At 46.0% G+C, this 23971-nt stretch overlaps 1 protein-coding gene across 4 annotated transcripts in view; it reads left to right on the plus strand.

The window, feature by feature from the left end:
• Nucleotides 1-23971, plus strand: part of ADK (adenosine kinase) — a 656244-nt gene that overhangs the window by 69522 nt on the left and 562751 nt on the right. Inside the window, exon 1 of one of the 4 annotated variants that reach the window (XM_030203212.1) lies at nucleotides 8052-8146. The exons of 2 other annotated variants lie outside the window; for them this stretch is intronic. Coding sequence is in view for 1 of the 2 variants with exons in the window: in XM_030203210.1 (XP_030059070.1) it covers nucleotides 9254-9261 (8 nt within the window). In the remaining variant the exon portion in view is untranslated. Of the gene's footprint in view, nucleotides 1-8051; nucleotides 8147-9160; nucleotides 9262-23971 lie in introns of those variants that run through there. One more of the 4 variants, XM_030203210.1, reaches the window with a different exon arrangement.

A 23971-nucleotide genomic window follows, 5' to 3' on the forward strand; every position in this document is an offset into this window, starting at 1 on the left:
TTCTGGGCTCTTCCCTTTGGCTTAGCTACAGTCCCCCAGACCTTCTCAAAGGTCATGATAGTAGTGGTTGCATGCCTCTGCAAACAAGGAATCTGTTTCTGGAGACTGACTCATTAGGGCCTTTTCAGCAGAGGAATCTTGAAAAGCGATGGTCAAAGTAGTTCACCTTTTGAAGAGTCTGGGCTGGGTAATCAATTTTTCCAAGAGCAACCTCACTCTGACCCAGAAGTTGGAGTACCTAGGAATCAGTTTCAACACTAGCCTAGGGGCCGTCTTGGGAGCAGATATGCAAGCTACTGGCCCAGAAGGGACCAGTGTGCTCAGAAGGTGCCATGAGCTTGTGTCTACTTGCAGCTCCTCGGCTTGATGGCAGCCACCCTGAAAGTGGTTCCCTGGTCGAGGGTGTAGATGCAGTTGCTCCAGAGGGTTTTACTTGCTTGGTGGGTCGCGCAGTCTGAGGAATCTGATGTTCATTTGCTCTTGCTGGGAACCTTACTGTACAACCTGGTGTGGTGGGACAATCCCCACCATCTTAAGATTTCCTCTGGAGGCTCCTGACCGGCTGGTGGTAACCACTGATATAAGCCTCCTTGGCTGGGGAGCTTATTGCGAAGGACAAGTGGCACAGGAATGGTGTGTCACCTGGAAGTGGTCCAGTCCATGAATTGCCTAGAGGTAAGAGCCATCCACCTAGCCTTTGAAGGGGGAGGCTGCCCGAGTCATATTTGATAGTTCCATGGCTGAGGCATACATCAACAAGCATGGGGACACCTAAGGCATGGGAGTAGCTCTGGAAGCAGCATGGACTTTCCACTGGAATGACTGTATTTCACATAGCCTCTGCAGTTCATGTCACAAGAATAGAGAATGAGCAAGCAGATTCTCTGAGCTGAAACCCACTAGACCCAGGAGAGTGGGAGTTCTGCCCCTCCACCTTCAGCCTCCTATCAAGGGATCAGGATGGTCATGCTTTTGATCTGATGGTGACTTTCTGGAACTCCAAGCATGCGCAGTTATTCACTCACTGAGGGGAGAGTGGCACAGAAGGAATAAATGCACTAGTACAACCATGACCCTAGCTGGAGCCCCTTTGTATGTTTCTCTTTGCCTTTGATCAGCTGGGTTCTTGTAGCCCTTCATCCATTTCTGATTCATTTGTTGCCTCTACACTGGCCCCATCAGCCTTGGCACACAGATTTCATGCTTCTATGGGGCTGAGGACTTCTCAGGCAGGGCCCTGTGCCCTTGAAGACCCTGATCCCTTCTTCCATATGGTCTGCTCCTTGAAAGGTGGTGCTTAAGGGAGCAGGACTGCTCGGCATCAGTTCTTGCAAGATCTCAGGAAAATGGAAGTAAGTCTACTTCAGTGGCCTATGTGAGAATCTGGAGGTCTTTTGAGTGCAGGTATGTAGAATGTTGGATTTCTTGGGTGTCAGAAGTTCTAGAATGTTTGTAAAGAGGCCTGGAGCAAGGTTTGACCCTTCCTAAAGGCACAGGTTACAGCCCTCTAATGTTCTCAAAGCAGGCTTTATGGAGCTGTGCTTTTTCCAAGGGATTAAGCAGATCAGAGCCCCACTTAGCAGGATCTTAATCTGGTTCTGAATTCCTCTTGGGTCTTCCTTTTGAGTCAATGAAGAGGGCCTCACTAAAGGATATTATCATGAAGACCATGCTACTAGTGGCATTTTTTTTAGCCATACAAGATGCAGAACTTGATGGCCTCTCCTGCAGGGACCCTTACCTGTCCCCTTCAGAGAGGTCAGTTTACCTCAGAATAATGCTTTTGTTCTTACCAAAGGTGATTCCTCCTTTTTATTATGAATCAAGAAGCTCTTCTTCCAGCATACTTGGAGCTTGGTCATTCTGGTAAGGCTGGAATACTAATAAACTAGATTTCTGTGGGGTCTTATTGCAGTATTTGGAGGTCACCAACTCTTTCCAGTTATCAAACAGAATTTTTGTCATCTTTCAGGGTCTGTGTAAAGGCCATGTGGCCTCTATCGTCTGTAGCTTACTCAATTAAGGCAACAGCCATGGAGACCATCAGTATTGTTAGTGGTAAGGTGATGCCAGTGGGCCTGAAGGCCCATTCCACTTATGCTTGGGTGATCTGGGTGGAGGTGTGAGTGGTTGCATCATAGGGTATCTGCTGAGTGGCAATGTTGCATTCATTTCTGAAGCACCATAAGACATGTTTTAGAAGGGGAGTTGTGGCAGAGCAGTGATTCAGGGGGCCTAGTCTTCCCCTGTCCTGTGGTGTTGCTTTGTATATCCTGCTAGTTTGGACTGATCTTGCAAAATGAAAAGGGAGGAAGGAGAAATTTATTCATACCTGATAATTTCCTTTCCATGAATCAGGCAAAATTACCCACCCTGTAAGATTGCAGTCTTTGGGATAACATTAGGGCTTTACTTGCTCTAAACAGTAATTTATATACAGTTTGAGTTCATATATCTGAGAGTTATTATGCCACAGTGGTGTTGACGGTTATGTTAATATCTGTGTGTGTCACACTGGAACTTTGATAGAAGCATACTGGAAAAGTCTTGGCTGCAACAGACGATATAATGGGTTTTGTGCCTGAAATAGTTCAGTATCTCTACCTCCATCTGCAGGTAGGGGGATTCAACTCGCTTGTCTGGACTGGTTTTGATGGATTCAAGGAAAGTAAATGAACAGGTATGAATATATTTCTCCTTTCCCTCTGATAAAGCAATGGGATAAGTTCATGAAAGCTACATATTTACCATTAGACATGGCAAAACCTGTGCAGATCCAGTTATTTCCTGAGTTATTTCATCAGATGGCGTCACATGCATGTCAGAGCTTCTTTCTCTTAGCAAGGGAAGCAATAGTGAGAACAGCCTGAGGAACTGGCTCTATGCCCTCTGCACAAGTGAAGCTTTTCAGAGTGTCTTTTTAAAATCAGATTAGGCTTGTGATGCATGAAACAGTTCTGCGGCCTGAGAATAATACTAAAAAAAAAGAAATCTCTCTCTCTCTCTCTGGATATATATATATATAGATATATATATAGATAGATAGATAGATATAGAATCTTGGGTTACCTTCTTCAGAAGTACCTTCAAGTTATGCTTTGAATCATTTCTAGCCCTAACCAGTGTTCCTGCATGCAAGGAACCACAGGTTGAGTTTGAGTTTAGCAGTGTTTGGTGTGCTAGAGCAATTGACAGACTGGTGCAAGAGGGGGAGGAGATTCTGTCCATCTGCTGAACCGGCTGAGAGAGTTGGCTCCTTGAAAGGAGTGGCATCTCAGTTGAGGAGGTTGTTTAGGAGGCATAAGCGGGTGACCCTTTTTTCTGAGGCTTGATTTGGATGGGCCATGAGAGATGGTAATCTGTAAGAATGGGCTCTAATATTCCTGGGTTGTTATATCCCCCCCCCCCCCCCCCCCCCACAATGTGACAGCTGGAAAATGAGATCTCCTTCGGCTGTGATACCTGATTATAGCCTTTAAGTGGCCAAGATAAAAGGCTTTTATAATCTCTTCCAGGGAAGAGAGGAATAAGATGCTGTCACCTAGGGAGGAATGCCATTATATAAAATCATAATCAGAGGGAGGCACAACATTCGGGGACCTCTACTGTCGAAAGGTTTGAGTCTGTTTAAACTAGGGGTGTCCAGCCTAGGCCCTAATAAGGTCGGGTTTTCAGGAGTCCCACAATGAATATTCTTATCTGTTGCGGTCAGTGGAGGCAGTGCATGCAAATAGATCTCATGCATAGTCCTACTACTACTACTACTTATCATTTCTATAGCGCTGATACACTTGAACATGAAGAGACAGTCCCTGCTCGACAGAGCTTACAATCTAATTAGACAGATACACAGGACAAACAAGAGATAAGGGAATATTAAAGTAAGGATGATAAAATAAGGGTTTTGAACAAGTAAATAAGGGTTAGGAGTTAAAAGCAGCATCAAAAGGTGGGCTTTTAGCTTAGATTTGAAGACAGCCAGAGATGGAGCTATGACGTACCGGCTCAGGAAGTCTAGTCCAGGCATATGGGCAGCAAGATAAAAGGAACGGAGACTGAGTTAGCAGTGAGGAGAAGGTGCAGATAAGAGAGATTTACCCAGTGAACGGAGTTCCTGGGGAGGAATGTAGGGAGAGATGAGAGTGGAGAGGGTACTGAGGAGCTGCAGAGTGAATGCACTTATAGGTCAATAAGAGGAGTTTGAACTGTATGGCGGAAACGGATAGGAAACCAGTGAAGTGACTGAGGAGAGGGCTATATTAGTCGTGCAGCAGAATTTGAACAGATTGAAGAGGAAGAGATGGCTAAGTGGGAGACCTGTGAGAAGCAAGTTTGTAATAGTCTAGCTGAGAGGTGATTGAGAGTTCTGGTAGTGTGCTCAGAAAGGAAAGGACGAATTTTGCTGATATTATAGAGAAAAAATGACAGGTTTTAGCAGTCTGCTGAATATGTGCAGAGATGGAGAGGGAGGAGTCAAAGATGACCCCAAGTTCCGAGCTGATGAGACAGGAAGGATGAGAGTGTTATCCACAGAAATAGAGAATAGTCACTGTGGAATTCCTGAAAACCAACTGGACTGTGGCCCTCGAAGATTGAAGTTGGAAACCCTAATTTAAATCATCTTTCTTTTTTCTGTAGTCTCTCATCAGGGGGTGGCCAACCTTGGTCCTCGCGGGCCACAATCCAGTTGGGTTTTCTGGATGACCCCAATGATATGCATGAGTTTATATTTGCATGCACTACTACTGTTGTATGCAAATAGATGTCATGCATATTCATTGTGGAAATCCCTGAAACCCATCCTGAAGAGGGCTGAGGTTGGACATTGCTGTTCTAGATCAGTCTGGCAGTCCCATGAGGGGGAGCTATGGTGTTCTTCCTGAAGGTAACAGTTTGCAAAGGGGAGAAGACTTGCAAGCCAACTATTAACCTGTTTCGGGGAGCTGTTAGGTTCTGTGTAGGAATGTTTAAGCAACTGGTTTGCCTCTTGAATCGCAAACAATTGCAAAATTGGCTGGATGTGGCCAGAGGCTCCTTCCTCAGTGTTGCTGAAAAGGGACATTATCCAACCGTGACGTGGAGGGTTCCAATGTGGGTGGGGAGAAACTTAAAGACCAACTGCACACTGGTTCCTCAATGTGTGCAGAAATGGGCTTAACCCTTGACTGTCGGAATGAGGCAGCTGTAGCCATAATAAGTTGATATAGGTAAACATCCTTCCCGAACTCCCCAAGCCCTAGCTCGTGCCACTGCCAGCTCACTCTGGGACATGAAGTAAATGCAATAAAAATTAGAAAAGGTCAGTGTGCACATAGGCACTGTAATCTCTGTGATGTCCTGCCCCTTCTGATGTAGACTTCCTTCTTCTTTGGGGGGCAGGACTCTGCAGCAATGTTGGTACATACAAGGTATATTTGCTTTCAGTTTTATGACAACTACTGCAGATTCCAGATGAACTTGGTGGCAGCAGTAGGCTGCGAGGAAAGGTGCGCCCAGTTGGGGAAGGAGACTGGAGAGCAGATCATATGGGTGGGGGTAAATAAAGACCCAGAGAGGAGAAGCTTTACAATCAGGGAAGGGGGGAGAGACAGAGCAGAGAAGGAGGATAGGAAAATAAAGGAGATGGGGGAATAAAGAGGGGATGCTTGACAAAGAGGGAAATAGAAAGAGGAGAGACACTAGATACAATCTGGAGGAATAGGGAGACAGAGGAGATGTTGAACATGGTTAGGATAGAGAGAGAGGGGAGATGCTGGATGGGTGGAGAGGGTTAGGAGGGTAATGGAGAAAACAAGTGACAGTTACTTTAGTCGTGCTCTTCACTTGTGGACTCAAGGGTCTTCAATGGATTTACATGCCTACTGCCTCCATTGTAAGCAAATCTCTTTTGGGCATGTTCATTAGGGATATCCTGAAAGCCTAAGCTGCTGGTGGCCCTTGAAGAGTGGGATGAAGATCAAGGCTCTAGAGGAATCAGTAGAGGGGGAAGAGAATAAAGGAGGCTGCTGGGAGTACTACAGAAAGATAGGCTGTGTTGTGAGGAATACAGGGAAGCTGAGAGGATTGGTGTGAATACAGGGGAAGGAAGAATAGAGCTGCAGTGGGGGATCACTGAGGGAGGAAGACTGGGGTTGGGATGTGTGGACAGCACAAAGCAGAGGATGAGTTAGGCTAGGAAGGTTAAGTGAGGTGTAGGGGATCACAGGAGAAAATGAGTATGGCTTGGTGGTGAACTCTGGGTAAGAATGAGGGAGACTTTGGGTACCTCAGGGGAGGATAAGTGAAGTTAGGGGATGACAGAGTCAGTAGGAAATATGAATAAAATAAAGGAGTACTGAGGGAGGGAACTGAGATATTGACAAGGGAAAGCAGGTAAACATGGTGAGGGAATGAAGGGGAAAAAATGGGGGCCACTTCACTAAGGTGCACACTGAATATTTAAAGTCACAGATAGGACTTGTCTCCCTTGAGTGCTGGTGGGAAGTAAGAGAAGAAGGAGGTTGATGAAGGGGAAGAGAGATACCAGCATCAAGGGGAGGAAGGAGAGATGAGGGATGTGTGATAGGTGCAGGAAGAGAGCCGTATGTGAGAGATGGGAAAGAATGAGTGCTCAGAGGGTGGGAGGGATGTGTGTGAGGTGGTGAAAAGCACAAGACCAGATATTCTGGCTGGGTTCACAAAACTGGGGCAGCAGGAAAAGACAGTTGTAAGCTAATTAGAGGAAAAGCCCCAGCAGGAAGAGGAAAGTCAACAGCTTGGACCCTCCCTACCCCGGTCCCCTCCTTCTATAAGGTTGGAATCAGGACAGGGAACTTAGGAGAACTGCTGCTGGAGGCCTAGTTCAACTGGATGGTAATTTTCTGTTGGAGGGATTTTGAATTAGTACTAATTGGGGTGGGAATATCAAGGAACCGTGGAGAGAGTGTATTATGCAGAGCTGTAGAAATAGCTACTGATCTAGCCAAACAGGCAGTATTGCATGCATGGAGTTGGTTCTGATTCTCTCATTTATTATTTCTCTTAATCAGGAAAAAAATCATGTAGTAAATTTGAATTGGATTAGTTTGTTCCATTGAGCTGGATTGACAACCTTGGGAAAGAGAGGATACCTATGGTGTTTTCTGTGCATACAAACACTGCAGTGTGTGCATGTCTGTTGTATTAGGGAAAAAAGACTGGAAGGATCTTATAATGTACTAGTAAAAAAGGCCCGTTTCTGAACGAATGAAACGGCGCTAGCAAGGTTTCCTGGGAGTGTGTATGTTTGAGAGAGAGAGCCAGAGCGAATGTGCGGGTGTGTGACAGAGTGAGACTGTCTGTGTGACAGTGTGTGTGTGTGAGAATGAGAGTGTGTGACAGGGCCCCCTCCCCTGTTCCTAATGCCCCTCACCCCGTTCCCTCCCCTCCTTTTCCTCCTCCTTCCCACACTTTGGGTTCCTTAAGGCTTTCAAAAGTCTATGTACCCCCGTGGCCCTAACGCCCAGTATCCTGATACCCACCGCTTTCCTCCTCACCCCTCCCCCAAGATGTAATACTTAACGTACTTCATTTTTAAAAAAAGTGTCCTATCCACCCTGTGTACAAATGCCCGGCATTCAGATTGTGTTCCTCTCCTAAATTTTAATTTCTTTCATTCATTCATTCAGAACTCCCCCCCCCCCCCCCCCCAACACTTTTGGTTTCTTCAGTCATTTTAAAACTCCTCCTAGGTACCCTGTGTGCTAATGGGCAGTCATTCGATTGGTCCCAATGTTCATGTCTATTTCAGTGGTTCAGAACTCCCCCCTCCCCCCATTTAACACTTTCGGTTCCTTCAGTCCTTTTAAAACTCTCCTATCAATCCTGTGTCCTAATGGCCAGCACTCAGATTGGTTTTGCTTTGCCAATTGTCTGTCCACTGAGTCAGAGCATGCCTGCCTAGCAGACCACTGCCGGCAGGCACGGTCCCACCAGCACTCCTGTTGGAGGTGAGAATTATTATATAGGAATGGTAGTACCCGGAGGATGGATCGTGTGTCTTGGGGCACTGAGGGTGGAGCTGTAGCTCTGTAGGTCTGATGAATGCAATTTCTCTTGTTGAATTTCCCGTGATGTAGTCTGCAGGGGTGGAAGTGTGTCCATCACTGAAGTTACTTGGGAGTGGATGGTAGGTTTTTCTCTTTCCAGAAGGTGGTAACCCTTTACTTTCTCCGTAGGCGTAAGTAGCGTTTTAGTGAAGAAAACAATTTAGAAAATTAGCAGACCAGCTCTAAGCAAATAAGGGATGGACTAGTGTAGAAAAATTCAATTTACCTTTTTTTTAATTTTAATATTTTTATCTAAGCAGATTTTTAAAGATAAAGATGATAAAGCAGTATTTTTATTAACAGGAAAAGAATAGGTCTTCTGTTTTTCTCAGTGACCCTAACATTGAGTTCATACTATAGTCGATCGGGTCGCAGGTCTTTAACCGCTCGTATTGTACTGGTTCCTAAACTTTAGCCAAAAGGGCAAGGTAAGGGACTGTCTTGAGTTGTTAACCTCGTCCTACACTAAGATCTTATTTTTAAAAATCTAGAAGAACGTTATTTACATTTTTTAAAAACATTTCTGTAAAAGTTTGTTTCTCCGGCAAAAGATTATAATGCTGCGTTGAGAGGATTATTTCTTTACATGTGTAGAGAGAGGGAAAAGGAGGCTTCGTAATAGAAACTATGTTGCACAATATTTAATCCTTACAAATAAAAAATCGCACTTTGCTTTAGTTGGCTGTAAGAGTCCAAAGAGGACGTTGACCTGATCGTGTGTAGGGTTAGAGAGAACTATTTCTGAGCGAAATTACACCTCTTAGGACCATCCATAGAAGAACGTTTTGAGGGGGTAGGGCTGCGCTATAGCACTAATAAAAGCTTGAATAATTTTTTTGTAAGACAACCTCATTATCATAAAAACATAATCTGAGCGACGGGAGGGGTGAAGTAAGAGGTTTGGATTATTCCAGTGCGCAGGTCTCCAATTTATGGAATTGAGTAAAGCCGCAATGTGTGCCATTTAGGGCAAAACCCTCCCCTGTAGTGATTCGAGTTTGGAGCGTTCCACCCTGTTGAGGCTTCAACCAATGGGAGTGGAAGGGGGAGGAGTTTCCGGTTCCTGGTGAAATTTGATACATTCCGGCTGCCAAAGAAGCACGCTGCAGCAGGATTTCAGGGCAGTGGTAGAGCACTTCTGGGTACGACTGTGTTTTTCAGAGCTGGCTAATAATTCAGCTAAGCCGATGTTAAGGTAATTATTCGGTTCTTGAAAATGCTAGTACAAGATCAGTGTGGTGAATCAGATTTTTTTTCGTATATTTATAGTGAAGGGTTGGCTGTTTTCTCTTAGGATGGGTAAATTATTTCAGTTGGCTTACCTGTTTTGTTTTTTTTCGTATAATTTTTGAAATAGCAATTTACAACCGAATTTGAGTTCAAAGATAGACGTTAGGTATATCAGCTTTGGTTTGCATGTGCTGATATTCTACGTAGCAGAGTAGAAAGTATGTACTTGTATAATTCAAACTTGTACGATGTGTTACTGTTTCAAGAGTAGAGATGGTGACAACCTTTCTTCATTAAATGTAGTTTTAGAAATTGGATGTCATTTGAAATCCTTAAGAGAGATGAAAAATCAACTAGGTATTAATGTGGCTTTTCATATCTGTGAGAGGTATTTGCCAGGTTGTTTGGAAATTAGTTAGTAGTTTGTCGGTTATGTGATAGTCTCCTACTCTCTGCTGCCCCTACCCACCTCGTGCCACTGCGAGCACATCTGTTCGAAAGGTACTTTGTTTGAACTAAGTAACAGTTTGCTCTGATCATTACCTTTGTTAATCTTAAGGCATTTAAAAAAATAAATAGTGTTTTCCTAGTAACTTAAAATAGAAAACTACTAAAAGGATTTTTTAAAACAATTAAAAAAAATTCTCGTCTTGGATAAAAATATAGAATTTTGACATGCATTTAGAATGTTGATAGTTATAACTTTCAGCTTTTATTATATTCCAGAAATGAAAGCCTTCTCAGTTTTCACCCTGCAATTAGAGTAAACCCAGGGATGTGATTCATTTTTTCAGTTTGTTGCTGGTTTCTTTTAGGGAAAGGGAGTAGGACTTGATGCCTTTCTGTGTGTGTTTTTTTTTTTTTTGCAACTATGTTGAAGCGGTTTACATAGTATATACAGGTACTTATTTGTACCTGGGGCAATGGAGTGTTAAGTGACTTGCCCACGAGTTGCAAGGAGCTACAGTGGGAATGGAGCCCAGTTCCCCAGGATCAAAGTCTGCTGCACTAACCACTAGGCAACTCCTCCAGGATGAATAAATTAGGATGCTGCAAATAAGGGAAAACTAAATATAATAAATGAAAAATAAGAATAAGCCATGCTTGTGTGATGCTTCATTTTGTATTTATATGGCTGGGATGTATAAAATGATATGCTAGTAAGTGATCTGAAAATTGTTTAAATGATAGGCATTTTTGGATAGCCCTTTTTACTTCGCATATCACTTGTAAACCTGAACACAGGTTAAAATCATTTAACAAGTGATGTATGGGCAGGTGGTGCCTTGAAGAAGTAACTGGGTACCAGCAGAGGATTTTCTCTTTGTAGTGATTGATTCAAACGGATTAAAAAAAAATTCCCATTACAAGAATAGAGTACTCAACCTTTCCTCATATGTGGTATATTTTGTTTTATTCTAGCGTCTTGGTTTGTAAACTTATCCCATTTCCAGTTTCATGTTGGATGCTGATATAAACAACAATGATGCTTTGGGAATGATCCTATATTAGGTAAATGTAGAAATACCAATATTGATGATTCTATGTTTTGTCCTTGGAGAGGGGCTGTAGCTGTTACAGAAGATGTTTTGTATACTGATCAGTCTAAATCAGTGGCGTACCTATGTGGGGCCTGTGGGGGCAGGGCCCCCATAGATTTGGCCCTGGACCCTCCCGCCGCCAACCCGCCGTTGCCTGCCTTTGCTGGCGAGGGACCCCAACCCCCACCAGCCGAGGTCCTCGTCTCGCAAAAGGCTTCCTTCTGTTTCTGATGTCCAGCTGATCTGCAAGGCTTCGTTCTGTGAGTCTGACGTCCTGCACGTACAATGTGCAGGATGTCAGAAACAGAAGGCAGCCTTTTGCGAGAAGAAGAGGACCTCTGCTGGCGGGGGTTGGGGTCCCCCACCAGCAAAGGTAGGCGACGGTGGGTCGGCAGCGGGAGGGGGGTCGAGAGGGTCGGAGGGGGGGGGCTAAAATGTGCCCCCTCACCTTGGGCTCTGGACCCCCCTCCTGCCAAAGTCTGGCTACGCCTCGGGTCTAAATATGTTATAGTCAGTGTTCAATACTGTACATGTTGAACAGTGCTCTCTGAGAGGCTGATGCAGTAAAGTGTGCTAGGCATAGGCGGTTGGTGGCCCAACTGTTTGGGGAGGCTAAAAGGGGTGGTGCCAGGGGTGGGGCTTACATCCATAAATATCTGACAACACAGAAAAAATAAGTAAAAGTAAAATAGTAACAAGTAATACATTTTTATTAAATTTAGATATTAGATATGTATCTTATGTCAAAGAATAAAGTGGTTGCACAAACTGAGAGTAGTATAGTTGGAAGGAAAGTGCATTTCTACAGAATAAGCAGCCAGAATATTTGGATGACATAAAAGCACCACTGCTATGGTCCAATTTCCAGAGTGCAGAGATACCAAGGGTGTCCCATCCCAAATGTGAAAAGTACCACCCCAATTAGTGAGATTCAAGGTTAGCAAGTGAAAGTTGAGCTACTGTGGAGAATGCTATGAGCTAAATCAAGTCCAAATTCTAATATTAGGCATATTGAAAAGTAATATAGAAACGCTAAACACAGCTCCACACATGCGTGCAAAATCAATAAATACTACTGCTGTCATCCACACAGCCAAACAGCTAAACAAACCCCGCACCCAAAGTGGAGGAAAAAAGCTTCAGTATTGCCATCCAACCAGCCCAGAGATGGACTATAAGGCGTGGGCCCGGCGCACCATCAAATGGCTCAAAAAAACCCCCCCCAAAAACTCCACTCCTTAATGTATCAGGGTATGTGCTGAAAACCGTTCCCAAATACACTGATATGGTGACAGACGTGTATGTATTTTTATGGAACACAGAATGTAGTTCAAATCAATTGCTTTCAGTTTAATTCATACAATTTACGTCAGTTCATTAGTAATCGGCAGTTATGGTGAGACAGCTACCCAACACTTAGCTTCAATCCAATCGCTGTAGTGTCCCGCTGTCCTTAACTTCACCAGCCGGTCAAAGCTTGAGTGGATTATTGGTCATAAGAATATTGAAAAGTAATAAAAAACCTTAGTCACTCAGGACCTAGAAAGCAAATTGGCTGTAACATAAGAATAGCCATACTGAGTCAGACCAACAGATTTAAATTTCAGAAACTGACACATTCCACTCACTAAATTAAAAAATGAATAAATATTTGAAATATCTGTCTCCCCCCCCCATAAATATAATAAGGTGATACCTTTTTATTGAACTAATTTAATAAATGTTTTTGATTAGCTTTTTGGAGTTTACTAATCTGAGGAAGGAGGTTTTAGACCTCTGAAAGCAAGTCAAAAATGTATTTAGTCCACTAAAAAGTTGTCATCTTATTTTACATTTTTTGTTTTGTATTTATTAACCTGTAAAGTGGACTAACATGGCTACTTCATTCTACATTTAAAAATAATTTTACCTTTGCTATCTGGCATCTAATTTTTCTAATTATGCAGGTCACAGTCTCTGGTTACTGCCTTTCTGTCTTTTAACTCTTTCCCTATCTCCTTTCCATTTATCGCATGTCTTCACATCTTCTACATCCATCTCCGACACTGATATTTTCTTTTCTGCTTTCTGTGTCTCCCTGCCTGCCATAATCTCCTCTCTGTTTCTCTCTCCCCATCTAACTTTCTTCCCCCTGCCTTCCATGCAGCATGTCTTCTCTCTCTTCCCCTGCCCCAGGCACCCAGGATCTCCTCTCTCTCTCGCACCTCACGCTACCTACATACCATACGGATCTCTTCTCTGTCTCTCCCTGTACAACAATGCACCTCTGTGTCTCCCCCCACCTTCCAGTATTGCTCCTCACTCTCTACTCAACACCTCAGCCTCTCTTCTTCCACCATGCAGCACTGCCTGTTTTTCTTTCCACTATCCAGCTTTGCTCCTCTGTCTCTTCCCCCCCCCCCATATCCAGCTTTGCACCTGTTTCTTCTCTCCCCCTAATATCCAGCTTTGCCCATCCGCCTCATCTCCCCCCAAAACATCTAGCTTTGTTTCTCTTTCTGCCCCACCAATATCCGCATTGTGTGTCTGCCTCTTCCCTCCCCCATCATCCTCTCTTTCCTCTCATTTCCTGCCTCCAGCATTATCTTCTCTCTTTTTTTCTTTCACCTAGCCGTAAAAAGAAAAAGGAACTTCCCTTCCATGCTGCCTTGCTGCCAAACCCGCTTCCTCTCCGATTCATTGGCCATCGGTAAACAAAAACTGTGCACGGGGCCATAGGTTGCTATACAGCGGTGCTTACTGCTCTTCTGGTCCCACCCTCTGATGCATCATCCTGTTCGGGCAGGAACCGGCAGAGCTGTCAGCGACGTGCAGCAGAGCTCTTTGGCTCCGCGCACAGTCTGTTTATTGATGTCCACTGAATTGGGGAGCAGTCAGGCAGAAAGGGAGCGCGGGGAGGGGACGCTCCAGTTTATATTGAAGCAGTGCTCCAAAAGAGGAGAGGAAGGTTGCATTAAGCCTCCCCAAGCCTCTTATACGGGCTATGGTGCTAGGCTTTTAAAATAGGTTAGCTCTGGCTTTTGTGTACAATTGTATGTGCCCTATATAGAAATGAGTTTGCACATGAACTGTGAATAGCCTTGGGGAACTGCAATCAATGTGAAGAGGGGCCAAGAGGGCATTCCATAGTGATGGTCAATAGACAAGAAGACTGAGCCATTGCTTTAACACAAGGGCTGAGGAGGAGTAAAATGTTAGCTTGTACTTTAGCATTAGTTGAGGATTTCATGTTTTTTGTTTTGTTTTTTTGCTGCTGTTTGGCTTCCATGAAGAGCATGGGTTAAAAAAAAATTAGTGCAGGGGGAAGTTCTGGTGAATAAAGAATAAATTGCTGTACTGTTGACAAATGAGTATCTGCGCTTGGATTGCATAGGCATATGCTGGAATGCTGTTCTGACAACAGACATAGAAGATTGGGAAGTATCCCATTTGGGATACTGCTAGACTCTTTACTTGCTTTAATTCTGCAAATTCAGGCACACTATAAAAACTGCTTCCTTGTCCAGCCAGGTGGGTTATGCTTTTCAACCAACAGATGGAGGTGTAGAAAAAGTAGTTCCATATCATCATGCTGATCAATCCATAGACTGGTGGGTTGTGTCCATCTACCAGCAGGTGGAGATAGAGAGCAAACTTTTGCCTCCCTATATGTGGTCATGTGCTGCCGGAAACTCCTCAGTATGTTCTCTATCTCAGCAGGTGGTGGTCACACACAGCAGCAGCTCTGGCTAGGCCTCCAAGCCTAATTTTTAGGTTTTGTTGAGTGCCTGGGGTTGAGGGCTCTTCTTGAGCAAGTGCAAACCTGGTGGCGCCAGGTCCCTCCTTTTCTCCCCCCTCCCACTGGCTCCGTTTAAAAAAAAAAAAAATTTTGAACGTCCTTAAAGGCGTTTATTTCTACGTTTATTTAAACGTTTATTGCAGCTACTCACTGGGACACCAGGTCGTTACAGCTCGGAGCGGACAGCAGGTAATTTTTACCTTTTATAGCGGGCAGGGGGTTCCCCGATTGGTCTCCACGTGGCCCATGGCGTCGGAGGGCGAGGGCGCAAAGAGTCGCTCCCCGGATCGCGTGTGCGCTTCCAGAGGGGATGCGGGGGTCTTAAAGTCTGATTCGCCCTTGTTGGGTGACAGTTTCGTGACCGATGAGTGTCCCGGTCCTTCCTCCGGTGTGGCGGTTTTTCCCGCCATAAACGCCCATCCCCCGCGGCTCGCCTCCGCCATATTGGTCGGCCACGCGGCTCGGACGGCTTCTTCTTGGGCCGCCCTTGAGGTGGGAGACATTGATGCCATGAACGCCCTTAATTTGGGCGACGGCACAGAAGCGGCTAAAGTTAAGCGCCGTTCTTCCCGCGCGGCTCCTTCGCGGAGTGTCGCGTCGGGCGCTATCTTGGATGCGCAGCATGTCTCTCCCCCGCTCTTGCGAGCGCCGGTTGAGGGTGCGTCTAGGGCTGTAGCCCAGGCTGCGGAAGTGCACAGTCTGGGGGGTTCTCCCCCGAGTTTGTTTTGCTGCTGCATCAGGCCTTCCTTATGCAAAACGCTGCCCCTGCTCCCTCGTCTGGTAAAGAGGTTGAGGCCCCGGAGGTAAACGCCCTCGGGTTGATTCCCAGACCTTGGAGGACTTTGTCTCCTCCGATGTAGATGAGGGCAGCGTATCTGAGTTCTCCCAACGGTCCTTTGCGGATTCCTTGGAGGAGACGGATCCCCGCTCGGATGGAGCGGATGACCCCTCTGCAGCGCGGCTCTTTAGCTCAGAGGATTTGCCCAACCTGTTAGTGCAGGCCATGGGCATTTTGAAGATTTCCTCTCCGGAGGACGTCTCTCCCTCAGCCCCTGTTGGCTCTGCCATTATGCTGGGGACGAAGCGCCCGCCTAGAACCTTCCACGTGCATGATGCCATGCACACCTTAATTTCGGCTCAATGGGATGTCCCGGAAGCGAGCCTTAAAGTGGCTAGGGCTATGTCCCGCCTCTATCCTTTGCCTGAAAGTGAACGTGAGGCCTATCTGTGGCCTACCGTGGATTCTTTAATCACTGCGGTGACTAAGAAAACGGCGTTGCCGGTGGAAGGTGGCACGGCCCTAAAGGACGCCCAAGACAGAAGATTGGAGGCGGCCTTAAGGTCGTCCTTTGAGGCGGCTGCTTTAAGTTTGCAGGCCTCAGTTTGCGGCTCCTATGTGGCCAGGGCGTGCCTGACTTTGGTGCAGCGGGCTTCCCCCTCGGATCATTCCTTGAGGGCTGATTGGCCGGCCCTGGAATCGGGCTTGGCCTATTTGGCAGACTTGCTGTATGATGTCTTGAGGGCCTCAGCTAAAGGCATGGCTCAGACAATCTCTGCGCGGCGGTGGCTTTGGCTGAAGCATTGGTCTGCTGACCACGCCTCTAAATCCTGCCTAGCGAAATTGCCTTTTAAAGGCAAGCTGCTCTTTGGGGTCGAGCTGGACAAAATCGTGACCGATCTCGGCACGTCTAAGGGCAAGAAGTTACCAGAGGTCAGGGCTCGGGCTAGTACTCGTCCCGGTACCTCCAGAGGACGGTTTCAGGAAGCCCGTCGGTACCGCCCGGGCAGGTCGGGCTCTTCTGCCTCCTCTTCCTTCAAGAGGAACTTCTCCCCCAAGCAGCATTCCTTTCGTAGAGACCGCCGTTCCGGAGGTGCTCCCTCCGGTCCTCCCCCAGGGTCTCGTACCCAATGACGGGGCCTTGGTCCACACCCCAGTGCAGATTGGAGGACGGCTGTCCTCGTTTCTGGGCGAGTGGACCACAATAACTTCAGACGCTTGGGTGCTGGAAGTCATCAAAGACGGCTACAAGCTAGAGTTCTGCCGACCCTTAAGAGACGGGTTTGTACTTTCTCCCTGCAAGTCTCCGGTCAAGGCTGTGGCAGTGCAGCAGACCTTGGACAATCTGATCCGCCTGGGTGCGGTCGTTCCGGTGCCAGAGAATCAGCTTGGCAAGGGACGTTACTCCATTTACTTTGTGGTACCAAAGAAAGGAGGTTCTGTACGGCCTATCCTCGACCTCAAAGGGGTCAATCGGGCCTTGAAAGTTCGGCACTTTCGCATGGAGACTCTCCGCTCTGTTATAGCGGCAGTGAAGGCAGGGGAGTACCTGGCATCCTTGGACATCAAGGAAGCGTACTTGCATATTCCCATCTGGCCTCCCCATCAACGCTTTCTGCGTTTTGCAGTCCTGGGCCGACACTTCCAGTTCAGAGCCCTCCCGTTCGGGTTGGCTACTGCTCCGCGGACCTTCTCCAAAGTCATGGTGGTCATCGCGGCCTTCCTGAGGAAGGAAGGAGTACAAGTCCATCCTTATCTGGACGACTGGTTGATCCGAGCCCCCTCTTATGCAGAGTGCGGCAAAGCTGTGAACCGGGTGGTTGCTCTTTTGAGCTCCCTGGGGTGGATCATCAACTGGGAGAAAAGCCAGCTGCGCCCGACTCAGTCCCTGGAGTATCTGGGAGTTCGATTCGACACCCAAGTGGGCAGAGTGTTCCTGCCAGACATTCGGATTGTCAAACTTCAGGCTCAGGTGGACCAGTTCCTAGTAGCCTCTCCTCTTCGGGCTTGGGACTATGTGCAGCTGTTGGGCTCTATGACGGCCACGATGGAAGTAGTGCCCTTGGCCAGGGCTCATATGAGACCACTACAACACTCTCTGCTGCAGCGCTGGACTCCGATGTCGGAGGATTATGCTGTGCGCCTTCCCTTGGACCCAGCAGTGCGCAAGGCGCTGAGCTGGTGGATGCAGACAGACAAGTTGTCTGCGGGAATGCCTCTGGTGACCCCGGAGTGGATTGTTGTCACGACGGACGCCTCTTTGTCGGGCTGGGGAGCCCACTGCTTGGGAAGGACAGCGCAGGGGCTCTGGTCTCCTGCAGAGGCAAAGTGGTCTATCAACCTCCTGGAACTCAGAGCCATTCGGTTGGCGCTTTTGGAGTTCATCCCGGTACTGGCGTTGAAGCCAGTACGGGTCCTGTCGGACAATGCCACGGCTGTGGCCTATGTCAACCGCCAGGGAGGTACCAAGAGCGCCCCTCTAGCCAAGGAGGCTATGAGTCTATGCCAGTGGGCGGAAGCGAACCTGGAACAGCTGTCAGCGGCCCACATTGCCGGAGTCATGAATGTCAAGGCGGACTTTCTCAGTCGCCATACCTTGGAGCCCGGAGAGTGGCAGCTATCTGCTCAGGCGTTCTTGGACATCACGAAGCGCTGGGGCCAGCCGAGCCTAGATCTGATGGCGTCATTGGCCAATTGCCAAGTGCCGCGCTTTTTCAGCAGAGGACGGGACCCTCGATCCCTGGGAGTAGATGCTCTTCTCCAACAGTGGCCGACACAAGAGCTTCTCTATGTGTTCCCGCCCTGGCCCATGCTGGGCAGGGTGCTAGACCGGGTGGCAAAGCATCCAGGCTGGATAATCCTGGTGGGTCCGGATTGGCCCAGACGTCCCTGGTATGCGGACTTGATCAGGCTCTCAGTCGACGATCCTCTGCGGCTGCCAGTGGAGCAGGGCCTGTTGCATCAGGGTCCCGTGGTGATGGAGGATCCCTCCCCCTTTGGTCTTACGGCCTGGCTATTGAGCGGCAGCGTCTGAGGAAGAAGGGCTTCTCAGACAAGGTCATCGCCACTATGCTGAGAGCGAGGAAGCGCTCTACTTCTACTGCTTACGCCAGGGTTTGGCGTACCTTTGCAGCGTGGTGTGAAGCAGGCTCATTTTCTCCATTCACTGCTCCAATTTCTTCAGTGTTGGCATTCCTGCAAGAAGGTCTGGAGAAAGGCCTGTCTCTCGGTTCCCTTAAAGTCCAGGTAGCGGCCCTGGCTTGCTTCAGGGGCCGCCTGAAGGGTGCTTCCCTGGCTTCGCAGCCAGATGTGGTGCGTTTTCTCAAGGGAGTTAATCACCTGCGCCCTCCTCTGCACTCGGTGGTGCCTGCGTGGAATCTCAATCTGGTGCTAAGAGCATTACAGAAGCCGCCTTCTGAACCCTTGTCGAGGGCATCTCTGAAAGACCTGACGTTGAAAGCAGTCTTTTTGGTGGCTATCACTTCAGCCAGAAGAGTTTCCGAGCTCCAGGCACTCTCATGTCGAGAGCCTTTTCAGCAGTTCACTGAGGCAGGAGTGACTATTCGCACAGTGCCTTCCTTCCTGCCCAAGATTGTTTCTCGCTTCCATGTGAATCAGCAGCTCTGTCTCCCTTCCTTTCGTAGGGAGGACTACCCAGAGGAATACTCTGCTCTTAAATATCTGGATGTGAGACGAGTCATCATCAGATACTTGGAAGTGACCAATGATTTCCGGAAATCGGATCATCTGTTTGTCCTGTTTGCAGGTCCTCGTAAGGGTCTGCAGGCTGCTAAGCCTACAGTGGCAAGATGGGTCAAGGAAGCCATTGCAGCGGCTTATGTGGCCGCAGGGAAGGTGCCGCCTATCCAGCTGAAGGCTCACTCCACTAGAGCTCAGGCGGCCTCGATGGCAGAGGCCGGGTCCGTCTCCTCGGAAGAGATATGCAAGGCGGCAACTTGGGCATCAGCCCATACATTCTCCAAGCATTACCGCTTGACTGTGGTGGCATGGGCGGAGGCCCGGTTTGGAGCTTCAGTGTTGAGGTCAGGGATTTCAATGTCCCGCCCTGGGTGAGTACTGCTTCGGTACATCCCACCAGTCTATGGATTGATCAGCATGATGATATGGAAGGTAAAATTATGTATCATACCTGATAATTTTCTTTCCATTAATCATAGCTGATCAATCCATAGCCCCTCCCAGATATCTGTACTGTTTATATTCTGGTTGAATTTTAGGTTCAAGTTTAGTCTTCAGTTACTTCAGGAGGACTTCGTGTTCAAGTTTTTTCACTTGGATTCTTCAAGAGTTGAGACGAGTTTGTGTTACAGTGAGCTGCTGCATTCCTCTCCCCTCCGTTTTACGGGGCTGGATTGAGACTTAAATTCTGCCGGCACTCCCTCCCGCTTCGTGCGGCTGTAGGGCAGCTTTGTACCCCTCCCGCTTCGGCGGTGTTAGGGTCAGTCAGCTCCTCCCGCGGTTGCGGTTGCAGGATAAGCCAGATCCCCCCGCATCGGCGGGTGTGGTGTCCCTCCCCCGCTCCGCGGGGATGAGCTGGACGGATTCCCCTCCCCCACTTGTGTGGGGATGAGCTGGGTTAATTCCCCTCCCCCGTTTCGGCGGTGGTGAGCTGGGCAGAGTGTCCCTTTGTGGGTGTAATTCTCTAAGTGCTGAGTCCTGCGGATGGAGCTTTGATATCGACATACTGAGGAGTTTCCGGCAGCACATGACCACATATAGGGAGGCAAAAGTTTGCTCTCTATCTCCACCTGCTGGTAGATGGACACAACCCACCAGTCTATGGATTGATCAGCTATGATTAATGGAAAGAAAATTATCAGGTATGATACATAATTTTACCTTTCTTACCTGTAATGACAGTAGATCTTCTAGCCACACATGTGAAGTTATGTCATGCTGATGTGACTGACCCAGCATTCCAACAGCATAAACTCTAAATATTTTAAAACTCTCAATAATTCCTATCCAATATATAGTATAAATACAGTAGAACACCTCACAAACCTCAGTTTAATGAAAAGAGCAAACGACAACTTAGGGTGGGTGGGGGAGGGATGGTGTGGCTAGAAGATCTACTGCCCATGGAAAACTACCGTTACAGGTAAGAAACGACTATTTTTCCATTGCCATGATCTTCTAGCCATACCTGTGAAGACTCCCTAGTATACACAGTTAACAGTATAATGAATAATATTTAATAATATGTTATATAGAGGAAGTATTAACTGGTACCTGTGTGAGGAGGAGGAGGACAATTGTAGTTTAGGTTGCCTCCTGAAGAATTGTCTGTCCAAAGTTGGAATCACAGCGATGCAACATCTAGACAGTAGTGTTTAGTGAATGTATGGACAGACGTCCACGTTGCTGTGCGGCATATATCAATCAGTGGTGTTCTATGAAAATATTCAGTTGAAGTAGCTGTGGCTCTTAGTCTATGAGCTGTGACATGAGAAATAAATGATGGTTCTTGAAAACCTGATTTGGTGTAACAAGATTGAATACAGCTGGCAATATATCCTGATAAGGTTTGTTTAGAGACTGGATGATGATGATTCAAGCGATGAGATAAAAACAACTGAGAAGGCCTGTTGGAAAAATATCGATAGTGCTCTATAGTACAGTCTAGAGTTTGCAGATGGCTATCGACATGTTAGATGTGGAGAAGGATGAAATACTGGTAACAAAATCGATTGTTTCACCTTTTCATGTAAATCAATCTTGGGTTAGTTTTAAAGGCCCTTCAGTGTTCGCCCTTCGAGCCGCTTAAGCGAGCTTCAGAGAAGGGTGTGACCCTAAAGACTGTCTTTTTGGTGTCATTTTCAGACTGTTACCAGACCAAGCATTGTGCTTCAAATAAAGTGCCATGGCTGGAGTTTGCTGCAACATGATGAGCACTGAGAAGTGACTTCTGTTTGTAATAAGAAAATCACAAAATCTGTGCTGTTTAAAAAAAAAAAAATTTGGGGGGGGGGGTGACTATAAGGTGAACAAATGTACATGGATGATGGGTGAACTGTTTGAAGACTGGATGGGTTGCATTTGACAACAAAATGAAACAAAGGAAAATTCTGTTTGTGGCAGTTGCCTGGCACACACAGACCTAGGCAACCTGACTGCAACAAAGCTAGTCTTTTTGCTACCAAACAACAGTGTGATTCAGTTTTGTGACTGGGTGTCATCTGCGCATTCAACAGCAGTACAGAAAGCGAATTGTGCAGAACATTCTGCATGCAATGGAACAGAAGTGATCAGCACATGTTGATGTCAAAATTGCCATTGACTTCATGCATGCTGAATGAAATTCAGTGAGCCAGGCCATGATCATCAACTGTTTTTGCAATGTGCAGTTTGATTCCTCACATGCACCTCAAGATGGTAGTGATACAGTTGCAATTTTGGATGGTTCAGTGACCTTTGATCTTTGAAGAACTTGTAACAGCTGATGATGAATTGATTATAACAGAAACATAGTCCATCAAATAAATCTCAGCAAGTTGCTGTAAAAACAAACACTCCATACTACAAATCCCAGGGCAAGCAGTTGCTTCCCATGTCTGTCTCAATAGCAGACTATGGACTTTTCCTTCCAGGAATTTGTCCAAACCTTTTTTTAAACCCAGATACACTAACCAGTGCTACCACATCCTCTGGCAAAGAGTTTCAGCAATTAACTATTCGTTAAGTGAAAACATATTTCCTCCTATTTGTTTTGGAAAGTATTTCCATGTAACTTCCTTGAGTGGCCCCCTAGTCTTTGTACTTTTGGAAGGAGGAAAAAAAAATCGATTTGCTTCTACTCGTTCTACACCACTCAGAATTTTGTAGACCTCAATCATATCTCCCATCATCCGTCTGTTTTCCAAGCTGAAGAGCCCTAACATCTTTAGCCTATCTTCATATGAGAGGAGTTCATCCCCTTTATCGTTTTGGTTGCTCTTCTTTGAACTTTTTCTAATTCAGCTATATGTTTTTTGAGATATGGTGACCAGAACTGAATGCAATACTCAGATATGGATGCACCATGGAGCAATACAAAGGCATTATAGTATTTTCGGTCTCATTCATCATCCCTTTCCTAATAATTCCTAGCATCTTGTTTGCTTTTTTGGCCGCTGTACACTGAGCAGAAGATTTCAGTGTATTATATACGACAACACCCAGATCTTTTTCTTGAGTCCTGATCCCCAAGGTGAACCCCAGCATCAGGTTACTCTGATTCAGATTATTCTTTCCAATGTGCATCACCTTGCATTTGTCCACATTAAATTTCATCTGCCATTTGGATACCCAGTCTTCCAATTTCATAAGGTCTTCCTGCAATATTTCACAGTCTGCACATGTTTTAACAACCTTGAATAGTTTTGTATCATCTGCAGATTTAATCACCTCACTCTTCGTTCCGATTTTCATATCATTATAAAAATGATAAAATAGCACCTGTCTCAGTACAGATTCCTGCGGTACTCCAGTGTTCACCCTCCTCCATTGATAGAAATGACCATTTAACTCTGCCCTCTGTTTTTTGTTCAATAATCAATTCCTAATCTGCACCAGAACCTTGCCTCCTATCCATGACTCTTTAATTTTCTCAGGAGTCTCTCATGAGGAACTTTATCAAAAGCATTCTGAAAATCTAGATACATTACATCAACCGCCTCAGCTTTATCCACATGTTTGTTCACGCCTTCAAAGAAATGAAACAAATTGGTGAGGCAATACTTCCCTTGACTTGAATGCGTGCTGACTCTGTCCCATTAAACCATGTATGTCTACGTGTTCTGTAATTTTATTCTTTATAATAGTTTCCACTATTTTGCCCGGCACCGATGTCATGCTTACTGGTCTATAATTTCCCGTATCCCCCCTAGAACCCTTTTTAAAAATCAGCATCACATTGGTCACCCTCCAATCTTCAGGTACCATGGACGATTTTAATGACAGGTTACAAATTTTAATGACAGGATGATACGAATAAAACAACCTTTAAAGAAATGACCACTGTTACACTTGCTTAGTCTGTGACTGTTCTCAAAATGGTATATGCTTTTTATTGGCAGTTTTACAGATGTACAGTAGGATATTTAAATACTGTGGCTTGTGTTCAGGATTTCTTAATTAACAACCCAGTGACTCTAACAGTATAAAATCATGTGCTTTTTTTCTGCTGCTGATCAGTGTATTTGGTTTGAATCTTTTCTCCCTATCATGATCTGTATACTGTATGTGTGTATCAACTCTGAATAAATCAGAAATATGAAAGCTAGCCTCTGGCTCTCTTCTGTGCATTTGTGCACTGTGTTTCTAAGATTAAAACTCCAGTTAATGTCAAGTCTCTTGAATATGATGTTAAGCAGGTTTAAATGTATTTAGGATTTGTGATGGATTCAACTGTTAGCATGTTAGCTTTATTAGGTACAACTGTAAATGAGAATCTGTACAAATTTATAAGAATTTTGGATTTTTTTTAAAATCAATTGTAGAAATTTATATAATCTTGCAAAATCTCATTGTGTTAGATCCTTGTCCATCTACATTGTGAAGTGATCCTCCTTTTTGA

Source organism: Microcaecilia unicolor, chromosome 5 (assembly GCF_901765095.1).
Source record: "Microcaecilia unicolor chromosome 5, aMicUni1.1, whole genome shotgun sequence".
NCBI lineage: Eukaryota > Metazoa > Chordata > Amphibia > Gymnophiona > Siphonopidae > Microcaecilia > Microcaecilia unicolor.